The sequence below is a fragment of the Chanodichthys erythropterus genome, chromosome 17 (genome assembly GCF_024489055.1).
Source record: "Chanodichthys erythropterus isolate Z2021 chromosome 17, ASM2448905v1, whole genome shotgun sequence".
Taxonomy (NCBI): Eukaryota; Metazoa; Chordata; class Actinopteri; order Cypriniformes; family Xenocyprididae; genus Chanodichthys; species Chanodichthys erythropterus.
The window spans coordinates 24,131,570-24,158,729 of NC_090237.1; the positions used below are offsets into that span (position 1 = coordinate 24,131,570).

The following is a 27,160-nucleotide window of genomic DNA, read 5'->3' on the forward strand; positions in this document are numbered from 1 at the left end:
TATTTTTCTAAGTTGAAGTGTTTTGTTTATCTGCAGTTTAATGCCTTCAGTGGTTTTCACAAGGTGTACAAAGCTAACGTGTAGTGAAGTACAACAGTTTTTTTTTTCTTCATACATTGTCACCACATCAAAGGGAATGTTAATCTGTCATATCAAGATGCCGAAAATATGAACATAAATAAGGGAAAATTAAATCACACAGCCACTGCTGCATTTTAAGTTGCCAAATTCATAAAAGAACAATTTTCAGGGTACTTGCCATAGTTTACCATATTACTGAAGCATTTACTACTGTTTTTTATTTTGTTTTATTGCTCGTTTTATATGAATGTAGGAAAATGAATGAAAAATTAAAAAAAATATTAATAATACTGCATTAGAAATGAGTTTGATAATTTTTTCCCGGATGTTACACCACGAAGTACACGAAAGCAATGAATTCTGAATCAGGACAACATCTGTACTTTATGTGGACTCATGAACATGTGCAAGCGATAAAAAGCCAGTGTTGTTTAAGCCACTAAATACAGTATTCTGTAATAAAACTGTACAGTGTATAACCACAACAGGACTTGGGAAACATTTTAAACATAGTATTTAAACTGCAATAATGCACTCTTGAATATTTCTCAAAAATGTAGCATCTCTTAAAATACCCCTTAAAAGAGTACCTTTGTTTTATGGTGTTGCAATACTGAAAAGCTAAAATGACAAGTCATGTCAAACAGATAATATCTGGGATTACTGTATTAAATTTATTCCATTTGACTTCCCTCTATGTAAGGGTAACTTGAATCTACTGTATTGCCAGTACACACAGAAAACTGAATTGAATTGTTTCAGACTCTATTTTCCAATGTACCAAACAACTGTAACAGTTTCTTTATATGTCAGTATGCACTAGAAATAAAAGCACATGATTTACAGAGCCAAATATTGATGTTTTAAGTGGTTATTTTACCATCTTCATTACGTTTTCTAAATATCACAGTGGTTAATGGGGTGTTGCGTTATAAATTCTTTAAGAAGAAAGCAGGCGGAGCGGCTTGTGGTTGCTTTGCATTTCTTTTCTTCTGGTATCTCCTCGATCCACATGTCACTGTTCAGTATGTACCTGAAACTTCAGAAGGAAAATGAAAATTGCTTTTTGATTTATAAAACATTTAGTTTTTTCAATAAACTTCAGATTTCAAGGCTTACTGTTGTCCATCGTTATTCCGAACAGAGATTGCATTGTTCTGACCCATGATCAGATATTGCGCTTCATTATTCAGCTCCAATCCATGACAAGATAAGCGCAGTATCATCTGACGTGTGACATCTTTCTGGATACTAGAGTCCATCCCTTTAACAGGAAAGATGCTGATATATTATTTATTGCGGTAACAATTTTCAATTCGGTTTTACGTTATTAGGTATAATAAACTTCACAGAATCTACAACTTGAAGGATGTATGGTCAGCCGGCAATTATCACAAAATAACTCCCAACAGCGTCAGGTCGGGGTTCATTTTGCAGATAAAACAAAACAAAAATGTGGACTGAAATGTTGGCTGAAATAATCTTATGATTTTACCTGTATATTATCTTAAAGATTCCGTTGTGAAAAAAGTACATTACAACCAGGCCCTAAAACTATTCAATTTATGAAGAACTATTCAATTTCTGTACCTGAAAATTGTATATTAAGTAGGCAACTAGTATGTAAAATAACACTGCCTAGTCTTCACTGGACAAATGAACATAGATTAATTCTTATTAAAAGTTAACTATTCAGGCATGAGCAGTGAGTGTTTTTTATATTAGGTATATTAGGCTGCTGTCACTTTAAGACCAAATGCATGGATCCAATATACTGATACATTCTTTACACAAGCGTTTTCTTTCTCAACTGTTTACGTTTATTTAAGACATAACCGACCACTAGGATACTAGTAATTTTAACATAATTTTGTGTGAATTTCTCAGTTCAAGCGCAAGAAGAAAGACGTAAAAGAGCTCAATTTAGTAAAAATGCTGCCTTCGGTGGACACATTTCAGGATAGGAAGGCATCAAGGCATGTCCGAATCCAATGTTAGCTTCACTTCCTGTCTCTTGAGATACCTTCATCTGATCGATGTTTGCTGTCACTTTAAGACCAAATGCACGGATCCAATATACTGACACATTTTGTACACAAGTGGTTTTCTTTCTCAGCTGTTTACATTTATTTAAGACATAACCGACCACTAGGATACCAGTAATTTTAACATCATTTTGTGTGAATTTCTCAGTTCAAGCGCAAGAAGAAAGACGTGAAAGAGCTCAATTTAGTATTTGCGGCTTCCTGGTGCTCGCTTCGGATGTTTAAACTTCCCACACTGCACGCGAGTAATGAATCGAGTATTGAAATATAAATATTTACATGAATATTTGAATTAGCAAGGCTTAAACTTTCGTGCAGCACTGGCCTGTCAGGGTCAACTGTTCTGGGATGCATTTCCCAAAGCGAACTATGTTTGCAAGTTCCGTCGTTACCAATAGAGTTCAATGGGACTTAGACCATACTTGGCTAAAGATGCTTTCGGGAAATGCACCCCTGAGCGTTTGTTCACGTTAAAGGTGCCCTAGAATCAAAAATTGAATTTACCTTGGCATAGTTGAATAACAAGAGTTTAGTACATAAAAAAAAAAATACACAGTTTCAAACTCCATTGTTTCCTCCTTCTTATGTAAATCTAATTTTAAAAGACCTCTGAAGAACAGGCGAATCTCAACATAACACCAACTGTTACGTAACAGTCGGGATCATTAATATGTACGCCCCCAATATTTGCATATGCCAGCCCATGTTCAAGGCATTAGACAAGGGCAGCCAGTATTAATGTCTGGATGTGCACAGCTGAATCATCAGACTAGGTAAGCAAGCAAGAACAATAGCGAAAAATGGCAGATGGAGCGCAAGATTTAAAGGGCCCGCAGCCTGAATCGGTGCATAGTTAATGATGCCCCAAAATAGGCAGTTAAAAAAAAATAATTTAAAAAAATCTATGGGGTATTTTGAGCTGAAACTTCACAGACACATTCAGGGGACACCTTAGACTATTAGACTATTAGATATTACATCTTGTAAAAACTGATTCTAGGGCACCTTGAATGTTCTTGCAACATTGTTAAAGTTCATAAAATTGTTACCAGCCAATTGCCGTTTCATATCCTTTTTTTTTTTTTTTTTTGTACTTGCATTTGGCGCTTGGCGAGTGCTTATTTTAGGCCCTGATTACAACGTACAAAACAATCGGTATAGCAATAAGACACAACAATTGTAACATGTCCTTTGAGGTCATTTTCACTACAAACGATAAACAAGATGTAAAATAGTGTCAGTTACAAATGTATGAAACAAGGGAAAACTAGTCCACTTATGTAATACGAGAGACATGATTGTGGTGCAAAATAATATCACACTATGATCAACCAACTTATTTTTCAGTTACCCAGATGACTTACCAGTCTGAAGGACATCAGTGATTAATGTGGTGTAGTACATAAAAACTTCATCGCTGCTTGAGTTGAGAATTTTAATCACATAGACTATAGAAAACAGACACAAGAATGGTGTTAAAACTTGACAACATATTTGTACATTATATGACTTTAGTTTCTCACCATAGTCAACGGTAGGATTGTAGCAAGCATATCTACTCCGGGTTTTGCTTTCTATATCCTTGCTGAAGGTGACTTTCAGCTTTGGACAACCACCTGAAAAGTGTGAAATGCACATCTTGTTTCCACTTATGCATTTGTAGCCCATGTGTTAAAATATATATCACAGTACACTATAGTTTTCTTACCTTCTGCACATTTACACACATCCCCATCACACAGTTTGGAGATCATTGGGCTTTTCTGAGGGGCTGTATAGAATATGCCACATCTCTTTTCTGTGTACCACATTGAATAGCATTAGTCAGTGTTCACCACTCAAAAGTGTTATCAATAAATGTTCTGTTAATAGCATTTGATGACCTGGGCTGTAATAGTCATATATGACAGCAGAAGCAGGTTGGACAAGGCCCATGGGAACCACCTGGTCAGCACCAAACTGAAGACACTCGGTTTCGGTGATCTGTAGATATGAACCATACAATCAAATCATTTGTATCTGCTGGATCTGCTGCATAAGCACTGATGAATAAAAGTAGAGCCAATTTAACTCTTTAATGACATTTATGTTCATATTCAGCAGTAAAGAAAAAAGAAAAGATGCAAACCATATATCAAAAAGAAAGAATTTGAAATTCATGGGACTTCCATTACCTTTGCATAATAAAGATAGACTTTATTATGGTGGATTTCATAATGATCAATAAACTTCTCTGTGCCCTTTACATTCTGTGGGGGGAAAAAAATGAGAAATTAAATAAATTCATATTTAAATGTCATTTTATATCGCACTGCAACTAAACAAAGGCAGGAAATAATGCTTTTATGGTGCTTATTAATAAAGCATTATGCACATGTTCCAAATCTTTGATGTTTGGTATCAGTCCACTTAGGAGTGAGATGTCCACCATGACCATGCCAACAGAATCCTTCTTTTTCATGCTGTGGGAAGACAGGAGAAAAAAATAGTTGATCTCAGAGAGGCCAAACAATTCTGCTGAACATTTATATAACAAATTTTAAATGTATAAAAAAAAGATTGTTTACTGTGCTCACCCCACACACACTGTGTATATGAGTGAACTCTCTTTCTTTGGCTCCTCTGAGATTTGTCTTTTTCTGCGGTTGCGAAGATCAAACCATTCTATGCTACTCATGGGCTCATCTTTTTGATCGTCCTCGGCTTCGTAATTGTAAAAATCATCATACGTTTCATCATTGTGAATTTCTACAGAAGAGCATAGATGACATTTGTAACTACTTCTCCTCAACTGTCTGAGGTCACCCTCACCCAAATTTTAGATACTTGATATGTGCAACTTTGAATAAAAATGTATAGTTTTTTAAAAAATAATAATAATTTATACATTATACACACACAATTCAAAATGTATTTCTTATTCAGAGTGACCTACAACAGCAGCGGCTGTCATATAATGTTACATACTGTAGTCCAGCTCTCCTTCCACTTTAACACTAAGGTGAAAAAGATCACAGTATGATTCATCCTTCTTCATAGTTCTGTATGTCTGAACAACCTGTAACAAGCAAAATGCCATTTAAAATACCATGAATTGAAACATCATAAATCAACAATACAACAATACAAAAACTTCTTACTGCTAATGTTCCGCGTCCCATTCCCTGAACATTTAGGGTAACTTTACCAGGATTTCTGACCTGTGTAAACAAGTTCAGGTATAGTGAGATTTTTTATTTTTTTTTACTTATGTCATACTTTATCACATATTTGCAGACCAATAAAATCACCTGGGTTTGACATTCCCCATTAAAACTGGATGTCTCAACATAACATTTGTTCCTTTTTTTTTTTTTATTAGTTACATCAAAGCCATGAACCTACTTTCTAGTCACTCGAATATGGAATTAGTGGGCGGGGCTTATTCACGAAAGAAAAAAATCTGGGCAGTACAGGATCAGTCATCACTATTTTAAATGTAAAGTATATGCATTATATATATATATCCGCTGAAGATTGTCAAGAGAAATGGGGTGTTCTCTTCCAAACAATTTGATAAAGATTTTAAAAGATCAAATAAAAAGCAGAAAATTGTTGAACTTGGAAAATCTCTGGGGTCTATGAGGTTTTCATAATGTGACATTAAAACACATGCTGTGGGCTCGAGTCAAGTGTATACCACATCCTGTAAAGATGACGAATGTTGCATTATGTGTGTAGGTGAACATGGGTTCTGGGGGATAGAAGCATTGTTGTGTGGAACTGACAAAAATGAAGACGGTTAGGAAATAAATGTTTAGCAAGGTAGAAATCTGATAAAAATGTATAATAAAAAATGTGTGTATTGCTTAAACCATTGACACAAATAGAAAATGCATTGACGCAAGTAAAAAGGGTGATAGACAAGTAACATAGCAATTGACGCATGCAGGTAATATGTTAATGCAGGTAGAAGCAACATATGCGAAAATGAACAAAATAAAGTGTGTCAAAGAGAATATAAAAACAGGGGCCTTTATAGCGATCTGTGTAGTTTTGCTGAAGAAAGAGCGAGCATACAAGCAAGCAGACCACAACCCTGACAGCAACGGCCCAGATCCGGTCCATATCTGGTCCACGTGTATTCCACATGTACCAGATGTGGGCCGGATCTGGGCCACACTATGCTGCTGTCTGGGAACCCTCAGAAGATCAAAGAAGACACCTGATTTTCTTAGAGAGAACATATACTGAGTAGAGAAGAGGGTAAGCTTTAAAATGTAATTATTCATCTGGCCCATGGAACTTCCAGCTTAGCTGGCATAGAGTGATGTATTTAGCTTTTGCCTTTGCAAGAAATAATACAATGAGAAGGAGGACTGCCCTCAAACTCTGATAGTGTTGTCTAAGTCTGTTTATTGTTGTAGAGTGAGAATCCGTTTGGGGTATCAAAGTCAGTCAAGGTTGCCAACCAGTCGCAACAGAGTGGGCCGTGGGAGTGCATTAGCAGTCACAGCTGTCCTCTGAGGGCGAAGAGCCAGCTGTGGTGCACTGAATGGAAGGCTAACCTACCCCACCCAGGTAGGCTTGGTTGATATCTGAACCGTAGGCCTAGGAGGTATGGTAGTGATCAGAAGTAGACCCTGAGATAATATAGTCTAAGAAGAAAATATTATATCTAATATATATCTGACGACTCCTGAATCTATAAAGGTAAACCTTTTACAGGAGTTGAGTAAAATGAATAGAGGAAGTGGCTCGTGACCAAGATAGTGTTACGTGGTCGCGGTAGAAGCCACCCAGGAGGTGATGTGGCACAAGATATAAAAGTCAACTTTTAGGAATATATTAGTACCATTACTGTTTTAAGTAATCTTTCTTACCTTAACGGCTTCTGCAGTGAGCGCATTATATTTGGTTAAGCGTAAATCTTCTTTTTTGCCATTTTCATGGCACAATTCCACCCTCAGATCCAAGTCTCCTACATCGTTGTTCTGCATGCTGTATTTGGACAGAGCCTCAAGGGCCACGACTGTATCCTATATATAAAAATATATAAAAAAACAAAACATGGATTAATGCAAACGATGTTAGAATTGGGGCTTACAATATAAATGCTAATGTGTCAAAATTACTTGTCTTGGGCCTAACATTTTCACATTGTCTTGTCATCTTACACCGTTTTTAAAAAGGCTGTATGTTTTTTTGAAAATTAATTTGCATCGAGATTGGGTTGTACATGACCCATGTGCATTCACTATGGTATTAAATACACTTGTGCAGCAACCTATGTGGTTCAAGGCAAGGCCACAATGGTAATAGCCATTGGAGAACGCTTAAGTGTATTTTAACCGGTTTCAACCTGCAACATTTTTTTTTATTATTAATATGCCTCACTGCCGTTTCACATTTGAGTACACAAAGTTGTTATTTTATGAGGTTTTTAACTAACTGGTAAGACAATCCTGTATAATGCAATGTATGTGATTGTGTGTGTAGGATCAATTACCACCAGACATTGAGATGGTTTGGTTTAAATTTTGGGTTAAAAAGGTACACTGTTCAAAAGTTTGGGTCAGTAAGGTTTTTTTTTTTTTTTTAAGTGTTTTTGAAAGAAGTCTCCTATGCTCACCAAGGCTGCATTTATTTGAACATTAATTTATGAAAATTGTGAAATATTATAAATTAAAATAACTTTAAAAATATTTTAAAATGTAATTTACAGTATTCTTGTCATTGAAAAGCTGAATTTTCAGCGTCATTATTCCAGTCTTCAGTGTCACATGATTCTTCAGAAATCATTCTAATATGTCTAATTTCTGTCATTAAGTACTCACCGTCATGTTGTCCCAAACCCGTAAGACCTTCGTTTATCTTCGGAACACAAATTAAGATATTTTTGATGAAATCTGAAGGTCTCTGATCCACACATAGAAAGCAACGACATTGCACCTTTTGGCATCCAGAAAGGTACAAAAGACATTGTTAAAACTGGCGACAGGAATACTTTATGTGTGCAAAAACAAAACAAAAATTACGTCTGAATGTAGGCTCACGTCGTGCTGCTCACGTGACCAGAGCCGGCGAATACTGAGCCACCGTTCGAACGTAAACGCTCTGCAACGTCAACAGCGTAGCAATGTGACAGGGGACAGATGAATGTTGAATAAAGTCATTATTTTTGTTTAAGGTTGAACCACTGTAGTCACATTGCCAGTTTTAACAATGTCTTTGCACCTTTTGAGGTCCAGAAAGGTACTAATGTCATTATCTATGTGTGGATCAGATACTCTTAGATTTCATCAAAAATATCTTAATTTGTGTTCCGAAGACAAACGAAGATCCTACAGGTGTGGGATGACATAAGGACAAAGAACTTATACTGACAAGAAGTGAAAGCCAATGGAATGTTCTATTGCAACACCAGCACCCAGCAGCAGCCCTACGCTTCCGCAATGAATGATTTTGTGATACATTCTTTCTTTGAATAGAAAAATAAATAATTGGGAGTAAAGTCACATTCAACATTTTATGGTTACATTTTTCTGCAACCCACCTGTGTGGACTGGAATCCACCACCATACTTGCGCTGCTCTGTCAGCCAGTTTGCAGCCTGTTTTGCAGTCTTCATGTCACCCACAGACAGCATACTGAGTAGAGCATATGCTGTGGCCTCCACAGACTCAGCATCAGCTTTACCCTCTAATTTGCCTCTGCCACCCTTGGCATTCCAGAAACACTTTGCTATATAGAAAGGTGAGAAAAGATGATGCATGGATTGGATAATATGATAACTGAGCTGAATAACTGTGAGCAATTTTTTTCAAATGCTAATAAGACATGCATCTTCTGCAGTTTTTGAGAATATCTTCTGCTATGTTAAGAGAATTATGTTTTAAGAGAAAGAATTCAAGAGATACAATTGCTGGTAATAATTTAATTACTAACTGTTGTCACAATTAGCAATGTCTTTCAGCTTCCTCTTCAATCGCTGGGCTTCTGCACTTTGACGGTCATGAAAGGTCAAGGCATAAGCTGTGATGGCAAGCGAATAGGGACTCTCTAAGGCATGAAACTGCCCCTCTAGATAAGACTTTGCTTTATCCATAGCTGCTCTCTGGAAATAAACAGAGGTTTGTACAGTTTATTTAGTAGTTAATGAATAGAAGAAATACTCTGCCACTATTAATATGTTACCAGTTCTGTATCACTTCCCAGGTCGTACACTTTCAAAGCATGGTTCATTGATATAAGAAGAAAGGCAGTTAAGGGGACGTCATCTTTGGCCTGTCCAACTCCTCCCTGAGGGCAAATATTTTGTCTATTTTCAGTCAATGTTAGCAATCAATATAGAACAAATAAAATAAAAATGCCCTTTTGTTGTACCTTCATTCCTCTGTCATATAGGCGATTGGGATCATCCCATGCACCGTTGCTTTTCTGTTTGGAAATGAGATAAGACATGGCCTCCTGAATATACAAGTCATTCACATTGATAATGTCCCGAGACTCCGTCAGCTCCTTTGCAATAAATGCAGTAAGCCTGAAGGAAGGTTGGATAGAAGATGAAAAAATAAATCACTTTTGCACTAATTAAAAAAAAAAAAAACAAGTCTTAAATTATGTATGGATTTAGTTAATATACACACACACAGACACATATATACATACACATATATATACACACACATATATATATATATATATATATATATATACACATATAGCTTTTAGCAGATAACCAAAAACATACCAAATACTGCTGGGAGTCCTCAGAAAGGCTCCGTAAGAGCCATCAGTTTTCTTGTATGTGAGGACTGTGTTGTAACCTGGTACATAAGAAGTTGAAACCAAGATGTATGCGGTATTTGGTATATATGATGTTTCAACAACCTAACATTAGTCAGGTAATTTAATACTAAATATTTTTACATAATGGTGGGCCCAACAAAAAATCGTATCTCTCATATTTATGCAATTATGTGACATATAAAATACTGAACAATTTTGGGGTCAGTAAGCTTTTTTTTTAGAGAAAATAATTTTTCTCAACAAGGATACATTCAATTTAAGAAAAGTGATAGTAAAGGCATTTATGATGCTACTAAACATTCTATATCAAATAAACGCCTTTTTTTTTTTTTTTTTTTTTTTTTTTTTAACTTTCTATTCATCAAATAATCCTGAAGAAAAATGTATCAAAGTTTCAACAAAAATATTAAGCAGCACTACAAACTGTTTTCAATTTTGATAATTATAATAAATGTTTCTTGAGCAAATCAGCATATCTGACCAAAGACTGGAGTAATGAATGGCAAAATTCAACTTTGTCATCACAGCAATCAATTACATTTTAAAATACAAAATGGAATTTGATCAAATAAATGCAGCCTTGGTGAACAAAAGGGACTTCTAAAAAAAAAAAAAAAAAAAAAAAAATCGCATTGACCCCAGGAACCCGATTTCAATAGAGGGTGAAGAATGCAATTTAAATTGTGGGGGACCCCCACCCAGAACGTGATTTCCACCGAAGAAGAGCCCACAGCAACAACCTGCAATGGGGCGCCAGATACTCTAGCTACGACCCTGATCATAGCTTATGACCTATTTACTTAATGTTTTGTCATCTGCAGGTATCTCATAACGGATACTCACCAGTTTGGATCATTGCTTGGGCCTCATCTCTTCGTTCAGCTTTCAGTGATATCCATTGGTTGGTGGCATCCAGGTACCTCATGGCATGGATAGCAGGAGACATCTTCACCATAGTCTGCTCCGCACAGCCAGTGGGCAGCTGAATGAGTTTATCAATACCCTCCAGGTTTAGACAGTTATCTACCGACTCACCCATCACCCCACCTGGAAAATAACAAGGCCATATATATATATATATATATATATATATATATATATATATATATAAAACAGACTCTTACATTAAGCGTGCTTAATGTATGACTCCTATACATCCCTGCAATTGTCTTTACTTTGAATGCAATCCTCAACTTCACACTTTATTAGCGAGACGCTGGTTTGATTTATCCAGTCAAGAAACGTAGTTTGCGCATTATCTGGCCATAAAATGGTGGGGTGTTTTGACCTTCATTTGAGTGGTGTCCAGGGGTGTTTTAAAATTTCCTCACATTTTTTATATATGCCAAAATAATGAAAGTACATCCTATTTTCTATTTTTTGCAATAACATGTTTATTACATAAAGACAAGTCTCCTGCTGTAACTTCACTGTCGGACACTTACTTTATAAAAACAAGTGACTTATATTTGTGTTGTTTTATTTTTTGTAATATTAATTATTTTCACATCCAGGTTTTTTTTTTGAGGAGACACTTCCTCCCTTGCCTCCTAGGAGAAAACACCACTAATAATATATATATTATTACTAATATATATATATATATATATATATATATATATATATATATATATATATATATATATATATATATATATATATATATATATATATATATATATTATTATTATTATTACTAATATATATATCCAAACTCACCTTTTAAACTCAAAAAGATGTTTGACTCTGTCCCACCAGGGATCTCATCATCAGGGACTGAAATATCAATCTCTAATTTCCTCACTGTGCATAAAAGACAAATAAAAAAAAAAGTTTATTACAATGATGAAAAGCCTAAGAACAGATCTAGTGATTATGTAATGGATTCTTACCTTTTGGATCAATGTTGTACTCCTTGTCAATAGAGGCAATTTCCCCTTCCCCCTAAACATGGATTCCAAAGAGAGTTTTAGGTGTCATACTGAATTACTTGTATAAAAATCACAGTATAATTGTGGTATGCCATCTTAACACACTTTACCTCCACACGGAGCTCCTTTTCAACTCTGTCACTGGCAGTGTCTGAGGCATAAGCCAGCACAGTGATGGGGATATTTCCGATAACAAGGGGGACCACGGTGAAATAAACAGCCACTGCTGAGTTACCAGGAACCATGACCTCCTCCCTCACCTCACTACCACCAGCAGTGCACAAACCTTCCTTCTTATTCATCTTTACTATTACCTATAGAGACACATGATACAGCATTCTCAGCCATTAAACTGGAACTAGAGTTTAGCTGAGTTTCTACAAAGCATTTTAATCTTGTTTGTAACACTAATAATTTTTAGCCTTGTGTCTTTGTTGCTGGTTAGAAATAATAGCACCTAAAATAAAGATTTATTAAATTTACCTTTAAACTCTCTTGCTTGTAATTGTACACAACAGCTTTAATCTGAAGCTGCTCATTTCTCTTCACAGAGTAAGGAAGGTTGACAGACAAAAAGAAATCCTGGAAGACCCTCAGGGGCTTTGGCTCTGCAATGCAGAATCCGGGGGGGGGGGGGAGAAGAAAAAAAATATGAGCACACCATCTAAATAGCACACCAAATGAACATATATGAACAAAGGCAGATTTTGAGTTAATGACAACCTTTTGTGGAGGAAATGCCCACAGCCTGTATTTCCCAAGTGGTTATAGAATCAGGAACAATTGCTCCATGCCTTAAAGTTCACAAAAGACAAAAAAGTATTTACATAGAAAATTTATGTTAGAGGTAATTTATTCTGTTAATCAGAATTACAGTATATATATATATATATATATATATATATATATATATATATATATATATATATATATATATATATATATATTAGGGCTGTCGAACGATTAATCGCATACAAAATAAAAGTTTGAGTTTGCATAATATATGTGAGTGTACTGTGTAATTATTATGTATATATAAATACACACAAATTAATGTATATATTTAAGACAAAATTTGTTATTTATGTACAAAATATTTTTATTTATATATGACATAAATTATATAAAAATATAAATAAATACATATACTTGTAAATATTTCTCAAATATATACAAGAATGTGTTTGTATTTATATATACATAATAATTACACAGTACACTCACATATATTAGGCAAATTCAAACTTTTATTTTGTATGTGATTAATCGTAATTAATCATTTGACAGCCCTAATATATGTATGTATATATATATATATATATATATATATATATATATATATATATATATATATATATAGTTGCAAGAAAAAGTATGTGAACCACTTGCAGAATCTGTTAATATGTGAAACATTTAAACAAAATTAGAGGGATCATACAAAATGCATGTTATTTTTTATTTAGTACTGTCCTGAGTAAGATAATTTACACAAGACAAAAAAATAGCTGAATTTATTAAAATGACCCCGTTCAAAGGTTTGTGGACTACATAGTTACTGTGTGTGGTCACCTGGATGATCCATGACTGTTTTTTTTTGTGTGTGTGTGTGTGTGTGTGATGGTTGTTCATGAGTCCCTTGTTTGTTAAACTGACCAATGTTATTCAGAAATATCCTGCAAATTCTTCAGTTTTCCAGCATCTTTTACATATTTTAACCCTTTCAAGCAGTGACTGTGTGATTTTGAGATACATCTTTTCACACTGAGGACAACTGAGGGACTCAAACTCAACTACTAAAAAGGTTCAAACATTCATTGCTGCTCCAGAAGGAAACGCGATGCATTAAGAGCCGGGGGGTGAAAACTTTTGAACAGGATGTAGAAGTCCAAATTGTTCTTATTTTGTTTAAATATTATTTTTTTCCCCCCATTTATTACTGCCCTTCGGAAGCAACAGAAGATGTTTACATTTTTCTTGGAAGAAAATTAAATACAATATTCCTTGATCTTCAAATTCAAAAAGTCTTCATCATAGATCATCCAGGTAACAACACAGTTATAAGAATCAAGGGTTCACAAACTTTTGAATGGGGTCATTTTAATAAATTCAGTATTTTTGTTTTGTTTTTGTTTTGCCTTATAATTTATATATATATATATATATATATATATATATATATATATTTTTTTTTTTTTTTTTTTTTCGGCAAGTGGCATATATATATATATATTAGTTGCAAAGAAAAGTATATATATATATATATATATATATATATATATATATATATATATATATATATATATATATTCATTATAAAATTTAAATATTGTCAAATATATTATCTGATTAATGGGTGACCTGATAATGCCAGTCCTATCCGATTCAATGACTGTCCACATCCATGATTGTGGGAAATATTTGCGGAGGTAGATTGCATCCTCATTAATAACAATTTCGTCCAGTGTGTCGTCAGTGACTACAGTGAGAGACAGAGAAAGAATGTAGATTTCAGCTTTTAGAAGTAGCATAGCTTAACCTCCATGTTCTAAACAAGCAGTTTTTTGAATAGTAATAATAATCATTTAAATTATAGTTGCAGTGTAGCCATTTTCATATACAGACAATATTTTAACATTATTAATAATAATATTATTAAGGATACTAACACTAAAATAATAATAATCAATAATATTATCATTATTATACGATATAATAAGATAATACTCTAAACTGGCTTTACTGCTTACTTATTTCTTTGTCTGTTTTGATTTAGAAAGTCAAATCACTAGAATTGTGCAATAAATGTGGTTTTAATCCAAGAAAACCTTTCCGAGAAGTTATGCAAGACAAATAGTACCTCTTCCAAGGCTGGTTTTTCTCTTCTCCAATTTCTCCCTCTTCCTTCTCTCATTTGCAGCTTCACAGCATTTTTTAAAAGCGTTACGACAGCTGTCCGATTCTTTTACTCTTTTGAGACGCTCATCACAGGATGTATGCATTTTGCCTGGCCTTACACCATCAATACAGCATTTCCTGTCGTGGTTCTTATAGCGATTGACTGTGGTGATGACATTATAATTTGACATGATTAAAAGACAAATCATGCGAGGAATGAACAAAGATTGTCAAACTGTTGTTTTGCATCTTACCAACTGCATTGTATTTTGCAACATAGTCTGCTGCTCTCCTGATGCGAGGTTCAGGTTTAAAGTTACACTTATGGTCTGAGATGAAGAACAAAACTGTGTTTATCACACTTTCATGCTTTCATTTACATGGTTCTTGAATAATAATAATAATAATTCACAAAATAGAATGTCAGCAGGTATTTTACTTGTAATTTTAGGAGTTTCCAGATCACAGTTACAAAAGAAAGTTAGCCCAGCTCTCTGCAGAACAGCACTGGAGTCCTCTCCTCCTCCGATAGAGCAGGCCAAGTCATATGAGTTCATATACTCAAACATCTGTGGGGAAAAAAACTAATCATTTCCATCATGAGCAGCAATACTGAAAAGGCACATGCACTATTTTAGAAGCACAATAGCATAGCATGGGTGCTGCTACCAAGAAGCGCATGAAGACAAAAATTCTAACAAAATAATCTTTAATCCAAATAGATAAGAGGAGAGTTCAGGGAAACAGACAAAATGAACCTTTACATTGACCAACATCAGACAAAGAACACAGGAAACATTACCAAGGAGAACCAATAAGATAATTGACAATGAAACATCCTGACAAGCACTGCACACTAGATATGCACAAAACTCCAGTTTTGATTTTGTACATAGTGTACAGTACATAATCCCAAATGTGTTACCTTTTGAAGGCTTAGTTTGTTTTTGTTCAGAATGTAAACTGCTGAGTCCACTGCAGCAAGAGCAACCTTGGCCTTTGGATCTGTTCTGACCGTCACCTTAAACTCAGTTGCAGGTTTTATCTCAGCCATTGGATCAATTTCTACCTGCACACAAAACAGTATGTGGAAACACATGCTTCTAAAATAATCTAATATAATATCACTTCACCGGATTTAGATTCTGAATGACAAATCGCTTCAGCTGTACCTTGCCTTTGCAGACATCTTTCACATCGACCCACACAGAGTCAGCCACTATTTTTTCTTTTGGTGAAAGGCCTGTAAAATAGTAGGCAACCAGGCGAAAAGAAGGCACCATATCCACATTGACATTCAGATTGACTGTTGTGATTTCAGTTCTTGGCACTCTCCCCACCTGCACAATTTGTCCCTTACTCCAAACCTGTTGGGGTATTATTTATTTTTAAAGGATTAGCTCACTTTTAAATAAACTTTTCCTGATAATTTACTCACCCCCATGTCATCCAAGATGTCCATGTCTTTCTTTCTTCAGTCAAAAAGAAATTAAAGTTCCCTTTCGTGGGAACTATCGACGCTACGTCGGATGACGTGATGGGAACCCTCTGTATTTTGTGTTCGTGAAGCACATCTGTATCCAACCAATGAAAAGACGTGACGTCAGAGGCGGGTGACGTCACTGATCAGGAAGCTATAAAGCACACCTGAACACAAAGCACGCCAGCTTCTGTTGTCTTCAGCAAGCGCTCTCTGTATCTCGTTTGTCTTATTTATTGTTTTTCTGTCTGATATATTCTCACAGTGATCTCTTCGTCCGAGGACAAGAGTTTCAAAGCACAATAAAAAAAGACATATAAAGAAATATTATGGCGGAAAAGCAGCAGTTCAAGAAGTGTGTTCCTCCCTGCCCGTGCTTCATTGTGGAAGGGGATACACACGACGTGTGTAAAATGCCTGGGGGTTGAGCATGCACAGGCGGCTCTCGAGGGAGCTGTCTGTGTGCACTGTGAGCGGCTCACCCTCAGAGTGCTGCGATCGCGGCGAGCGCTCTTTGAGGAGGGCGCCAAGGCGATTGTTCCCCGCGGGTCCGGTCCCGCTGTTGCCGAGGCACAGCGTAGGCTGCGCTCTAGGGGTTCACAGATGGATCTAGCGGAGGGGGAAGAGACGGGCCCTGCCTTATCGCTTCCCTTACCCGCTAGACCCAGTGTCTCTCCTTTGGTGGTGGAAGCACGTGTAGCGGTTTCTTTCCCCCGAAGAGAGGCACCGATGCTCAATATATCTTCCTCCGAGGAGGTTGATGTAGAGAGTGTCGATGATGTACCGCCATCAACATTACCGGCTTATGAGGAGCTATTAGAGGTAGTGACCAGGGCTGTTGAAAAGTTGAATATAGAATGGCCTGCGGAGAAAGCCGAGTCCAGAGTGAAAAGTAAACTGGACGAACGCTTTCTTCCCCCTCGGTCACTGCCTCAGCGCCGGGGTCTCCCGTTCTTTCCTGACCTCCATGCCGAGGTGTCGAGGTCGTGGAAGAGACCCGTGCAGTATCGGCTGTACAGCCCGCAGACATCGCTGTACAGCAATATTGTTGGCCTAAAAAATCATGGCTATGGGGCGATGCCTCGGGTAGAGGAGACGCTTGCGAGTTCCATGAGTTGCGTAAAGCCACAGATTTAGCTCTCCGGGCCACCAAGGAAACGGCCAAATCCATCGGCCGTTCTATGGCAACCCTGGTGGCCACGGAGAGGCACCTATGGTTGAATCTGTCGGACATCAAGGAACGTGATAAGAACACGCTCATGGACGCGCCGCTGTCTCCTGATGGCCTGTTCGGCGACGCAGTGTCAACAGTCGTCGACAGGTTTCAGGAGTCACGTAAACAGACGGCGGCGTTTTCTAAAGTTATTCCCCGCCGCGCTCATCCCCCCGAGGCTGCTAGGTGGGAACAGCCTCGGCCGACAGCCAGCTCCTCAGCAACATCCGCGCACAGAGCGCAGCAAAAAGCCAGTGTCGCCTCCCGTACTCCCCCACGCAGTGCCTGTGGACCGGGACGGGCGGCACAGGCGAAGCCTTCCGGAGGTAGGGCGGATCTGAGGACCGTCATTATCTCCCGGAAGGCTTCAAAGAAGAAGTCCTGACACTAGTGTCACAGGATTTCTTGAGGGCAGCCCCCTCCGGGAGGATTCGGATATCGGGTCCTCCTCGGTGCCCTCAGGGGACCGTTCTGCCAACCCTGCCACCAAGTGTGAGTCAGGGCGCAGCGGTCTCCACCGATCCTCGGAGGGGGGTCGGTCAGCACGTGATTCGCCTGTCTGCCGGTGCGCCGTGTCAGATGGACGAGCCAAGTGCTCAAAAAACACCAGAGACCAGTCTCGAGAGACTGGTTCCCTTAGTAGAATATTTGGAAGAGTGGAAAAATCTCCCGAATGTTTCGAAGTGGGTGCTGCTCATGATAGAACAGGGCTACAGAATTCAGTTCGGTTCACGACCGCCCAGGTTCAACGGGGTGCTTCCCACGGTGGTAACCCCAGAGCAGTCTCTGGTGATGGAGCAAGAAGTAACGACGCTTTTGCAAAAAGGGGCTATAGAAAGGGTTTCCCCTCCCAGCAAAATGTCGGGCTTTTACAGCCGCTACTTCATTGTTCCGAAGAAGGATGGAGGGTTGCGTCCGATCATAGATTTACGTGTGTTAAATCGATCTGTAAAGAAGCTGAAGTTCAAAATGCTTACACTCAGACAGATCATCCCTCAGATCAGGTCCGAGGACTGGTTTGTAGCGATAGATCTGAAAGACACATACTTTCATGTATCCATCCATCCTTCACACAGGAAGTTCCTCAGGTTTGCTTTCGGGGGCGAAGCTTACCAATACAGGGTTCTTCCGTTCGGCATATCCCTCTCACCCCGCACGTTCACGAAGTGCGTGGATGCAGCGCTGGCTCCGCTGAGACTCCAGAGCATCCGCGTGCTGAACTATATCGACGATTGGTTGATATTAGCTCAAACAGAACAATTGGCAGTTCAACATTGAGATGTTGTTCTGTCGCACATAAAGAGGCTTGGGCTGAGGCTCAACGCCAAAAAGAGTGTGCTGGTCCCGAGTCAGGTTGCAAACTACTTAGGTGTAATCTGGGATTCCACCACGATGCAGGCGCAGTTGTCCCCTGCTCGTGTGAGTTCCATTCTAGGGGCCGTGAAAGGGGTGAAGTTAGGCCAGTCACTCACTGTAAAACAGTTTCAGAGACTGGTGGGTCTGATGGCAGCTGCGTCCAACGTTATTACTTTTGGCCTTCTGCACATGAGACCCCTACAGTGGTGGCTCAGGACCAAGGGGTTTTCCCCGAGGGGAAATCCTTTTCGCATGATCAAAGTCAAGCGGCGATGCCTTCGTGCTCTGGTCATGTGGAAGAAGCCTTGGTTCCTAACCCAGGGACCAGTGCTGGGGACTTCTGGTCGTCGTGTAATGCTTACGACAGATGCTTCCCTCACGGGCTGGGGAGCGGTCATGAGTGGCCGCTCAGCTCAGGGTCTGTGGGAAGACCATCAGCACTCCTGGCACATAAATCGGCTGGAGATGATGGCGGTGTTCCTTGCACTAAAACACTTCCTCCCCGACCTGAGAGACCATCATGTGTTGGTCCACACGGACAACACTACGGTGGTCTCGTATATCAACCATCAGGGGGGTTTGCGGTCTCGCCCATTATCAAAGTTGGCCAGCCACATCCTCCTCTGGTCCCAGGGGAAGCTCCTCTCGCTGAGAGCAGCTTACATCCCCGGGCTGTTGAATGTGGGAGCGGACGATCTATCTAGCGATAGATCTGAAAGACACATACTTTCATGTATCCATCCATCCTTCACACAGGAAGTTCCTCAGGTTTGCTTTCGGGGGCGAAGCTTACCAATACAGGGTTCTTCCGTTCGGCATATCCCTCTCACCCCGGTCCATTCCTCAGTCTCAGGCGTGCTTCGGTTCCTTCAGGAAAAGTTCTCGGAAGGTTTAACCCCTTCCACGCTGAAAGTATATGTCGCCGCTATTTCGGCTCATCATATCCCTGTAGGGGGCTCCTCGCTGGGTCGAGACCCCTTAGTAGTACGCTTCCTCCGTGGTGCACTCAGGTTGAGACCTGTGGTGCACACAAAGACCCCGACCTGGGACCTCACTATTGTGCTCCAAGGGCTGGCTGAGGCTCGCTTCGAGCCAATAGAAGAGGTGTCAGACAAGTTCCTGACACTGAAAATCTTTCTCTTGGCCGTCTCTTCTCTGAAGAGAATTGGTGATTTACAAGCGCTGTCAGTCGCTCCATCCTGTCTCGAGTTCGCACCTGGTATGGTGAAAGACTTTCTACATACCAGGCCGGGCTATATTCCAAAGGTTCCGACGAGGGTCCCAGGCCCCATTGTACTGGAGGCTTTCTGCCCGCCTCCTTTCACAAATGTGGATCAGGAAAGAAAGAATCACTAAGAGCACTAGATGCGTATGTCCACAGAGCTGCCCTGTGGAGGAAAACAGAACAATTGTTTGTGTGTTATGGGTCCCCTAAGAAGGGGGGTCCAGCATCTAAACAGCGGATGAGCAAGTGGTTGGTCGAGGCCATCTCACTTGCGTATGAGACGGTGGGGCGCCCGTGTCCTTTGATGGTGCGGGCTCACTCCACAAGAGGTATGGCCGCGTCCAGAGCTCTTCTGTCTGCTGTCTCTATGGACGACATTTGTGGTGCAGCTGGATGGTCATCCCAGCACACCTTCATCAGATTTTATAATCTTCATCTTAATATCACTCCTGGGCCAGGGTGCTACAAGATAGCAGCCAGGCACTTGGAGAGACGGCGTAGTTGGGATTGCGATCCCATCACGTCATCCGACGTAGCGTCGATAGTTCCCACGAAAGGGAACGTCTCGGGTTACGAGTGTAACCCTTGTTCCCTGAGTAAGAGAACGAGACGCTACGTCACGTGGCCGTATCTCCCACATACCTGGTGCGCTTGCTTCAGACAACCTACAGAAGCTGGCGTGCTTTGTGTTCAGGTGTGCTTTATAGCTTCCTGATCCGTGACGTCACCCGCCTCTGACGTCACATCTTTTCATTGGTTGGATACAGAGGTGCTTCACGAACACAAAATACAGAGGGTTCCCATCACGTCATCCGACGTAGTGTCTCGTTCCCTTACTCAGGGAACAAGGGTTACACTCGTAACCCGAGACGTTTTTGATGAAAACATTCCAGGATTTTTTTTCCTTATAGTAGACTTCAATGGGCACCAAACGGTTGAAGGTCAAAATTAGTTTCACTGCAGCTTCAAATTGTTCTACATGATCCCAGAAGAGAAATAAGGGTCTTATCTAGAGAAATCATCGCTCATTTTCTGAAAAAATTTTAAAAGTTTTAACCATAAATGCTCATCTTGAACTAGCTCTCCTCTTCTTCTTCTCTATTAGAATTTCAGCAGTGTAGACACTGCTAAGCGTATTACTGCCCTCCACAGGCCAAAGTGTTGAACTAATTGTTATATACTATTGAACTAGCATATTGCATATAAATTAGTTCAAAACTTTGACCTGCGGAGGGCAGTAATACACTTAGCACTGTCTACAATGCTGGAAATCAAATAGAGAAGAAGAAGAAGATGAAAGCTTCAAGATGAGCATTTATGGATAAAACATATCATTTTAATTTTTTTTCAGAAAATGAGCACTGGTTTCTCTAGATAAGACCCTTATTTCTCATCTGGGATTGTGTAGAACAATTTGAAGCTGCAGTGAAACTAATTTTGACCTTCAACTGTTCGGTGCCTATTGAAGTCTACTATATGGAAAAAAAAAATCCTGGAATGTTTTCATCAAAAACTTTAATTTCTTTTCGACTGAAGAAAGAAAGACATGGACATCTTGGATGACATGGTGGTGAGTAAATTATCAGGAAAAGTTTATTTAAAAGTGAACTAATCCTTTAAAATGATGGAAGACATTAGATCGAAAATAAAGCAAATCATTGTTCACTGGTAAAGACCCACTCATAAAAATGAAAATGAAGCTGAAGCTGAAGCTGTTCTTACCATAAAATAAAAGAAAGTTGGTTTTGCTGCACCCTGAGGTGTGATATCCCGTAATGTAACTTTCAAGTCTTTTCCAGGCTGTAAGAACTGTTTCTCCACTTCCAAACTAAGATAGCTTTGTTCTTGAGCTTCTATTGCACTGGCTGTCATCTTTTCATCGCTACGAATTATCTCCTGGTCTCTCCCCTCAGCAAAAACCTGCAAAATATGGACCACATAAAATGGACAGTCCCAGTCCTGGATGCTGACTGGTCAAGAGCCACAAGAATACATAAAAGTTTTATACTGTTGTTGACAGCATATTCAAAACAAGGTAACTGTATATTGTGGCTCCTTAATTTGGACTTTCGAGTGGAAATAAAGATATCAATTATCATGTGAAATCTCACCGTTATAGCTAAATTCTTAGCCTGTGGTGGTATTTGAAATGACATTGCTACATCTCCCATTTCATTTCCCCAGCCCTCATTTTCCAAAATTTGCTCTGAGGATCCTTCTATTCTGACAGTGGCTGTAAATTTCAAGTTTGGGACTCTTTTGCCATCTGGATAAGTTGAAGTAGCCTGTAAAAAAAAAAAAAAAAAAATATATATATATATATATATATATATATATATATATTAACAAAATTATTTATTTTATTTGTGTATTCAATGTGGTACAAACATATACATATAATTTAACATTAGAGAGGGATAAATAGAACAGATATTTGAGTTAAAAATATCTTTAGGCCACATACCAAAATGGAAAACCTGCCACCGGGAGTGAAATACGTCTTGGTTTTTGACAGATCAACAACATATGGTGATGTCATAATCTTCACAGAAGAACTTTCAGCTTCCTCTAGATTGCCACCTGGATAAAATGAGTACAAATATTTATAATGATATAATTTTCTGTTACAGTTCCCTCGTCTCCAAGACTCCATTTCCCATGAACCTCCTGTTTCTACACCTGCACTCACTTCCCTCGTCAGCTCCTCATCATCACCCATCACCATCACCTGGACTTCCTCGTTTGCACTCCCTATATATATATGGACTCACTCCCTTCACTCCTTGTCTGTTCTTAAATGTTATATTGTAGTGTTTGGTTGTGTTATGCTCCTTCTTTCATTAAATACCCATTAATTGTGGATGTCCGTATACGACTCGTCTATTGCAACCAGCACCCGTAACAATTTTCCATCATTAAACATATTTTAATATCCATCTTGGGATAAATAATAACTCTAAGTGAATAAAATAAGTGCATAAGATGGTCTTGTGGTAACTAGAATTTTTTACTCACTTGCTTTTTCCAAAACCGAGACCGCAATATAAAGATAATATCCCTCTATATGGCCTTGAGTGTTATTTTTTGATGCTGTCTTTAAGTCCTCAGTGAGTACATATGTATTTGCAGTGCCATCCTTTACCTACATAACAGAACAATACAAACCAATAAACCAAATCAGATACTGACAAGTATGCTGTATTTTTTTTTTTTTTTTTTTTAGTTAACATTTTAGTTTTTTTTTTTTTTTTTTTCACTGCAAAATGATCGACTTACTTCTATCTGTTGTTCAGTGCCTGGAAGATATATCTTATCACCCTTTTCATCGATAAGTCCAAATCGAACATATGCTATCCCGTCGACCCCCTTCCCATAAGTATATCTGAAAACACCAAAAACCAATGAGTTACATGGCAAAATCTGAAGTCAGCAACAAACCCCATCAGCATGTGATGAAATAGAGTATGTACCTTGCAGAGATGTTAAATGGAAAGGACTCGCTCTTCAAAACATGGTAAGGCTGTGGTGCCTCAATCTTAACCTCAAATGTTGGCAAAACTACAGCGAATGAAAGGTTAAAGTGACAGATTAAATGAGAATTCTTAAAATAGATGCATTTGCAATTTCATAATACCTACCGTATTCCTTGACCTCAAACTCCAGTGCTGATTTAGATTCAGGGTAGTTATGGAATGATGCAGTGATTTTCCATTTTCCTGCCCTGAAGGATAAATAAAATTACACACAATATATGAGTGAGGTTCATTACAAGTCCATAGCTGTAATGTTTCCCACTGTATAAGAAGTTACTGTGTATGCATGTGATTTTTACAACTAAAGCTTTAATCAAACTCTATAAACATACTTTATTTAGTGAATGTGTTGTTTAGTGTTCATTTAGTGCTCATGTAGTTAACTTACAGCTCCACTTCCGGTAAAGTGATAGTTTTTTCCAAGATTTGGTCAGAAAGCAAAACATGATTGTAAACAATCAAGCCCTTGCAATTCTGTAAAAAGAAAGTGTTTTACCTACTCATTCCAGGTAATTGTGCTTATTATTTGCATTTGATCATGGACACTAACAACTTACAGCTATTTGAACGTGAATTTCATCCTTTATGGGGAGCATGTAGTTGTCTAGGATGAAGATTCTATATTTGACTGAAAAACAGAATAAAGAGAAACTAAATTAAAGTGGCTCTTTTTTAATACTCTTAAACAAATAATACAGATTTAAAGGCACAATATGTAATTTTTCACCACTAAAGGACGCTTATTCAAAAGAAAGATGTAGCTTGATGATGCCTTGATTTCGCGGAATCATGGAAGGTGTTGCTTTCACGTCTATAGCCGGAAAAGAACAGGACAGGACTGGACTGACAGGTAATATTTATTAATATTACTGTAGTATGAAGCAGGGTGGGGCTGAAAGCCGTTGGAGCAGCTCTGTGCGTTTGCTCGGCGGCTACTATGAGACACTTGCTGCACACTGCAGTAAGCTAGATCGATATTTAGCATGGTAAAACATGGTACTCGTGGTAAATCAAGAAAATGAGGTGTGGCTGAAAGCCGTTGGAGCGGAACGAAGCCGCTGGAGCGATTGCTAAAAAGAGACAAGCGTGACACACGACTCAAGAGCAGTGGAGCTTTTATTATGCCGCAGATGACCTCTTCTGCTTCTTCTGGTCATGTGTCTGTGGAGTAACGCAGCGCTGTTTTATCATATAAGATACATTTGTGTGTTGAAAGTTGTTTGCTCAGTGGCTACTATGAGACACTTGTTGCACACTGCAGTAAGCTAGATCGATATTTACACAGAGTTAAATCAACTCTGCTCAGATAACATTTGGTCCCTCTCTGAATAGTGTTAAAATAACACTGAAGCAGAGTTAAAGTTAATGAGATAATTAAGCTATTAATTCAGGGATGATTTAACATTAATGATGAACACCTGCTGTTAACAAGCAGAATAACTAAAGAAAAGAGAAACACAAGAGCTACAAGTGACTTCAGCCAAAACCATTTAATTGAAATCAACTGAAGGTAAAAGACATTAAATCTATCAAGATCTGATTAAAAGATCTGATTTACTTATTACTAACCAGTTTGAATTTATTTCTGTCACATGTCTAAATAATTTCTTATTGAGAATTAACATAGGTTTAGATGTTGGTATTTTATTGGTCAATAAATTATGCCATTATGTCAGGGTTTGTTTTAGTTGGGCTCTTGACTTTTTTTTATGTTTTTAAAACAATTTGTGTTTGAGCAATTGCAATAGTGTTTCACAGGAAACACTTGCACTGCCGAATCAAAAGACTAAAGGATGATTAAATGGTAGTACACAAAAGTCAATAAAATATATAACATTGTTCTAGTCTTTTTTGGGGGGTATTTTTTACATACTGTGCCTTTAACAAAAGTAAATTATAATAATAAGAAAAACTAATAAAGGAATAAAGTGAATAGTCATACAGTACCTTTTTCCCCTGGGTTATAAATGGGCTTGTCTGTTTGAATAAAAATGTACCCCCTTTTAGTTGACAATAAGATGTTGACTTTTTTGACATTATTGATTCTGTCTGCAAAGACAGCATTGCTTTTGGCTGCAAGCTGAACATATGAATCCCTTTTTATACTTCCATACTTCTTAGGATCAACCTACAGTATATGGGTAAGAAAAGACTTTGGCAGTTTATTTAAAAAAAAATCTTTAAAAATCTGAAGTGTACAGACTCACCTTAAGTTTTACCACAGCCTGGTAGTTATTGTCGTTATTGAGGATTATAGATTTCTTTTCTGACAGAATTTTTAAAGGAATCTGGTTTTCGAAGTATAGATCCATACTCGTTGCTTTAGTTGCTCCATGAAGCTGCACACTCACAGTCTCCTCCACTCCCAGGTGAATTGTATTTGGAGCAACAATTAGGCATCTGCAGAATAAATGCATAAACATGTATATAAACACATTGACCACAGCAGTGAATGTGATTTCACTAAGTACAACATGTTCCTGGATCAACATCTTTGTTGATCCTGGAACAACATTCCAATCAACCAATCAGATTTGGACAAGTTTACTGTTTTTGTCAAGTTTAGGCTTACAACCAGGGTTAGGTGCTTCCACATCAGTGTTATTCAACTATCATTCCCCTCTAATTTTAGAAATAAGTTATGGGTAGGTTTAGAGGTTTGGAAAAGGCTAGGACAAAATTTTTGTTGTTCCAGGATCAACAAAATATGTTGATCCAGGAACATGTCTTACTTGGCAAAATCACGGTGACCATACAACAGCAAAGCTACTGATAAGATAGAACAAAATGCAAGAAATGTGTAATTATGAGAAAACAAAAATTGTTTAAATTTGGAAAACTAGTCAATAATTCTAGTACTTACGTGGGTCCCTGTGCATCCGCTACAAGAAAAAACAAAAATGCAAAAAACAGAGGGCAGATCATCTTGCTGTTATACCTTGCTCATATGTGATTATTCCAGTAGGACAGCTACTAACATCATCTAGCTACTAACTGAGAAAAGACTACGAAGGCTATTTCCCAACTTCATCAAATTGTGCTTTGACTCACACACACACACACACACACACACACACACACACACACACACACACACACACACACACACACACACACAAAAGGAAAAATCTTGGCAAAAAAATGTATGGTCATGTGATTTACAAGAAATCTTGTTTGTAACAGAACACAGCAGGCAGCTGTCTGGAGCAAAGGCAATGAGAAAGAAAACACCAGTCTAATTAATAGAGTACATTCTAAATTGTATGTCTCTGTATTAATTTTAGTAATGTGATTAGATGGATTTTTTTCTTAGCTACTCCACCATGTACATGGTTGGGTATGGAAGCTTGTGACTTTTTATCTTACACTTCTCACAATTGTAAGTTTATATCTTGCAGTTCTGTCTCCCCTCACAATTTTGAGTTTATATCTCCCATTTTCTTATAATTGTGAGATATAAACTCATAAATGCGAATACAAAAGGAAGAGGATTTAAATGTCCAAATAATTAATTATACATAACACACTATGAACCGGTTGTTAAAGTTTGTGTTAGGTTTATCATATCTAATACAGATGTCACACTGTTTCTACTGTGGTGCTAGATAAA

The 27,160-nt window shown here is 38.1% G+C and overlaps 1 protein-coding gene across 1 annotated transcript; it reads right to left on the bottom strand.

The window, feature by feature from the left end:
• Positions 1 to 2: 2 nt before the first annotated feature.
• c4 (complement component 4) lies at positions 3 to 26,573 on the bottom strand. The gene is made up of 41 exons (XM_067366424.1): positions 26,414 to 26,573; positions 25,758 to 25,950; positions 25,498 to 25,678; positions 24,108 to 24,178; positions 23,939 to 24,024; positions 23,656 to 23,738; positions 23,488 to 23,575; positions 23,294 to 23,399; positions 23,033 to 23,159; positions 22,482 to 22,597; positions 22,129 to 22,302; positions 21,740 to 21,937; positions 15,916 to 16,110; positions 15,669 to 15,812; positions 15,183 to 15,312; positions 14,998 to 15,072; positions 14,706 to 14,906; positions 14,207 to 14,324; positions 12,571 to 12,642; positions 12,332 to 12,470; positions 11,959 to 12,162; positions 11,810 to 11,861; positions 11,637 to 11,720; positions 10,761 to 10,964; positions 9,859 to 9,934; positions 9,492 to 9,648; positions 9,303 to 9,407; positions 9,054 to 9,222; positions 8,662 to 8,849; positions 6,989 to 7,144; positions 5,267 to 5,326; positions 5,094 to 5,184; positions 4,703 to 4,874; positions 4,501 to 4,588; positions 4,301 to 4,375; positions 4,010 to 4,109; positions 3,835 to 3,924; positions 3,650 to 3,742; positions 3,491 to 3,574; positions 1,201 to 1,345; positions 3 to 1,120 (listed from the first exon to the last, which is right to left on the bottom strand). The coding sequence occupies exons 1-41, from the start codon at positions 26,473 to 26,475 to the stop codon at positions 979 to 981; spliced, it is 5,094 nt and encodes a 1,697-aa protein (XP_067222525.1). The 5' UTR covers positions 26,476 to 26,573; the 3' UTR covers positions 3 to 978.
• Positions 26,574 to 27,160: the final 587 nt, after the last annotated feature.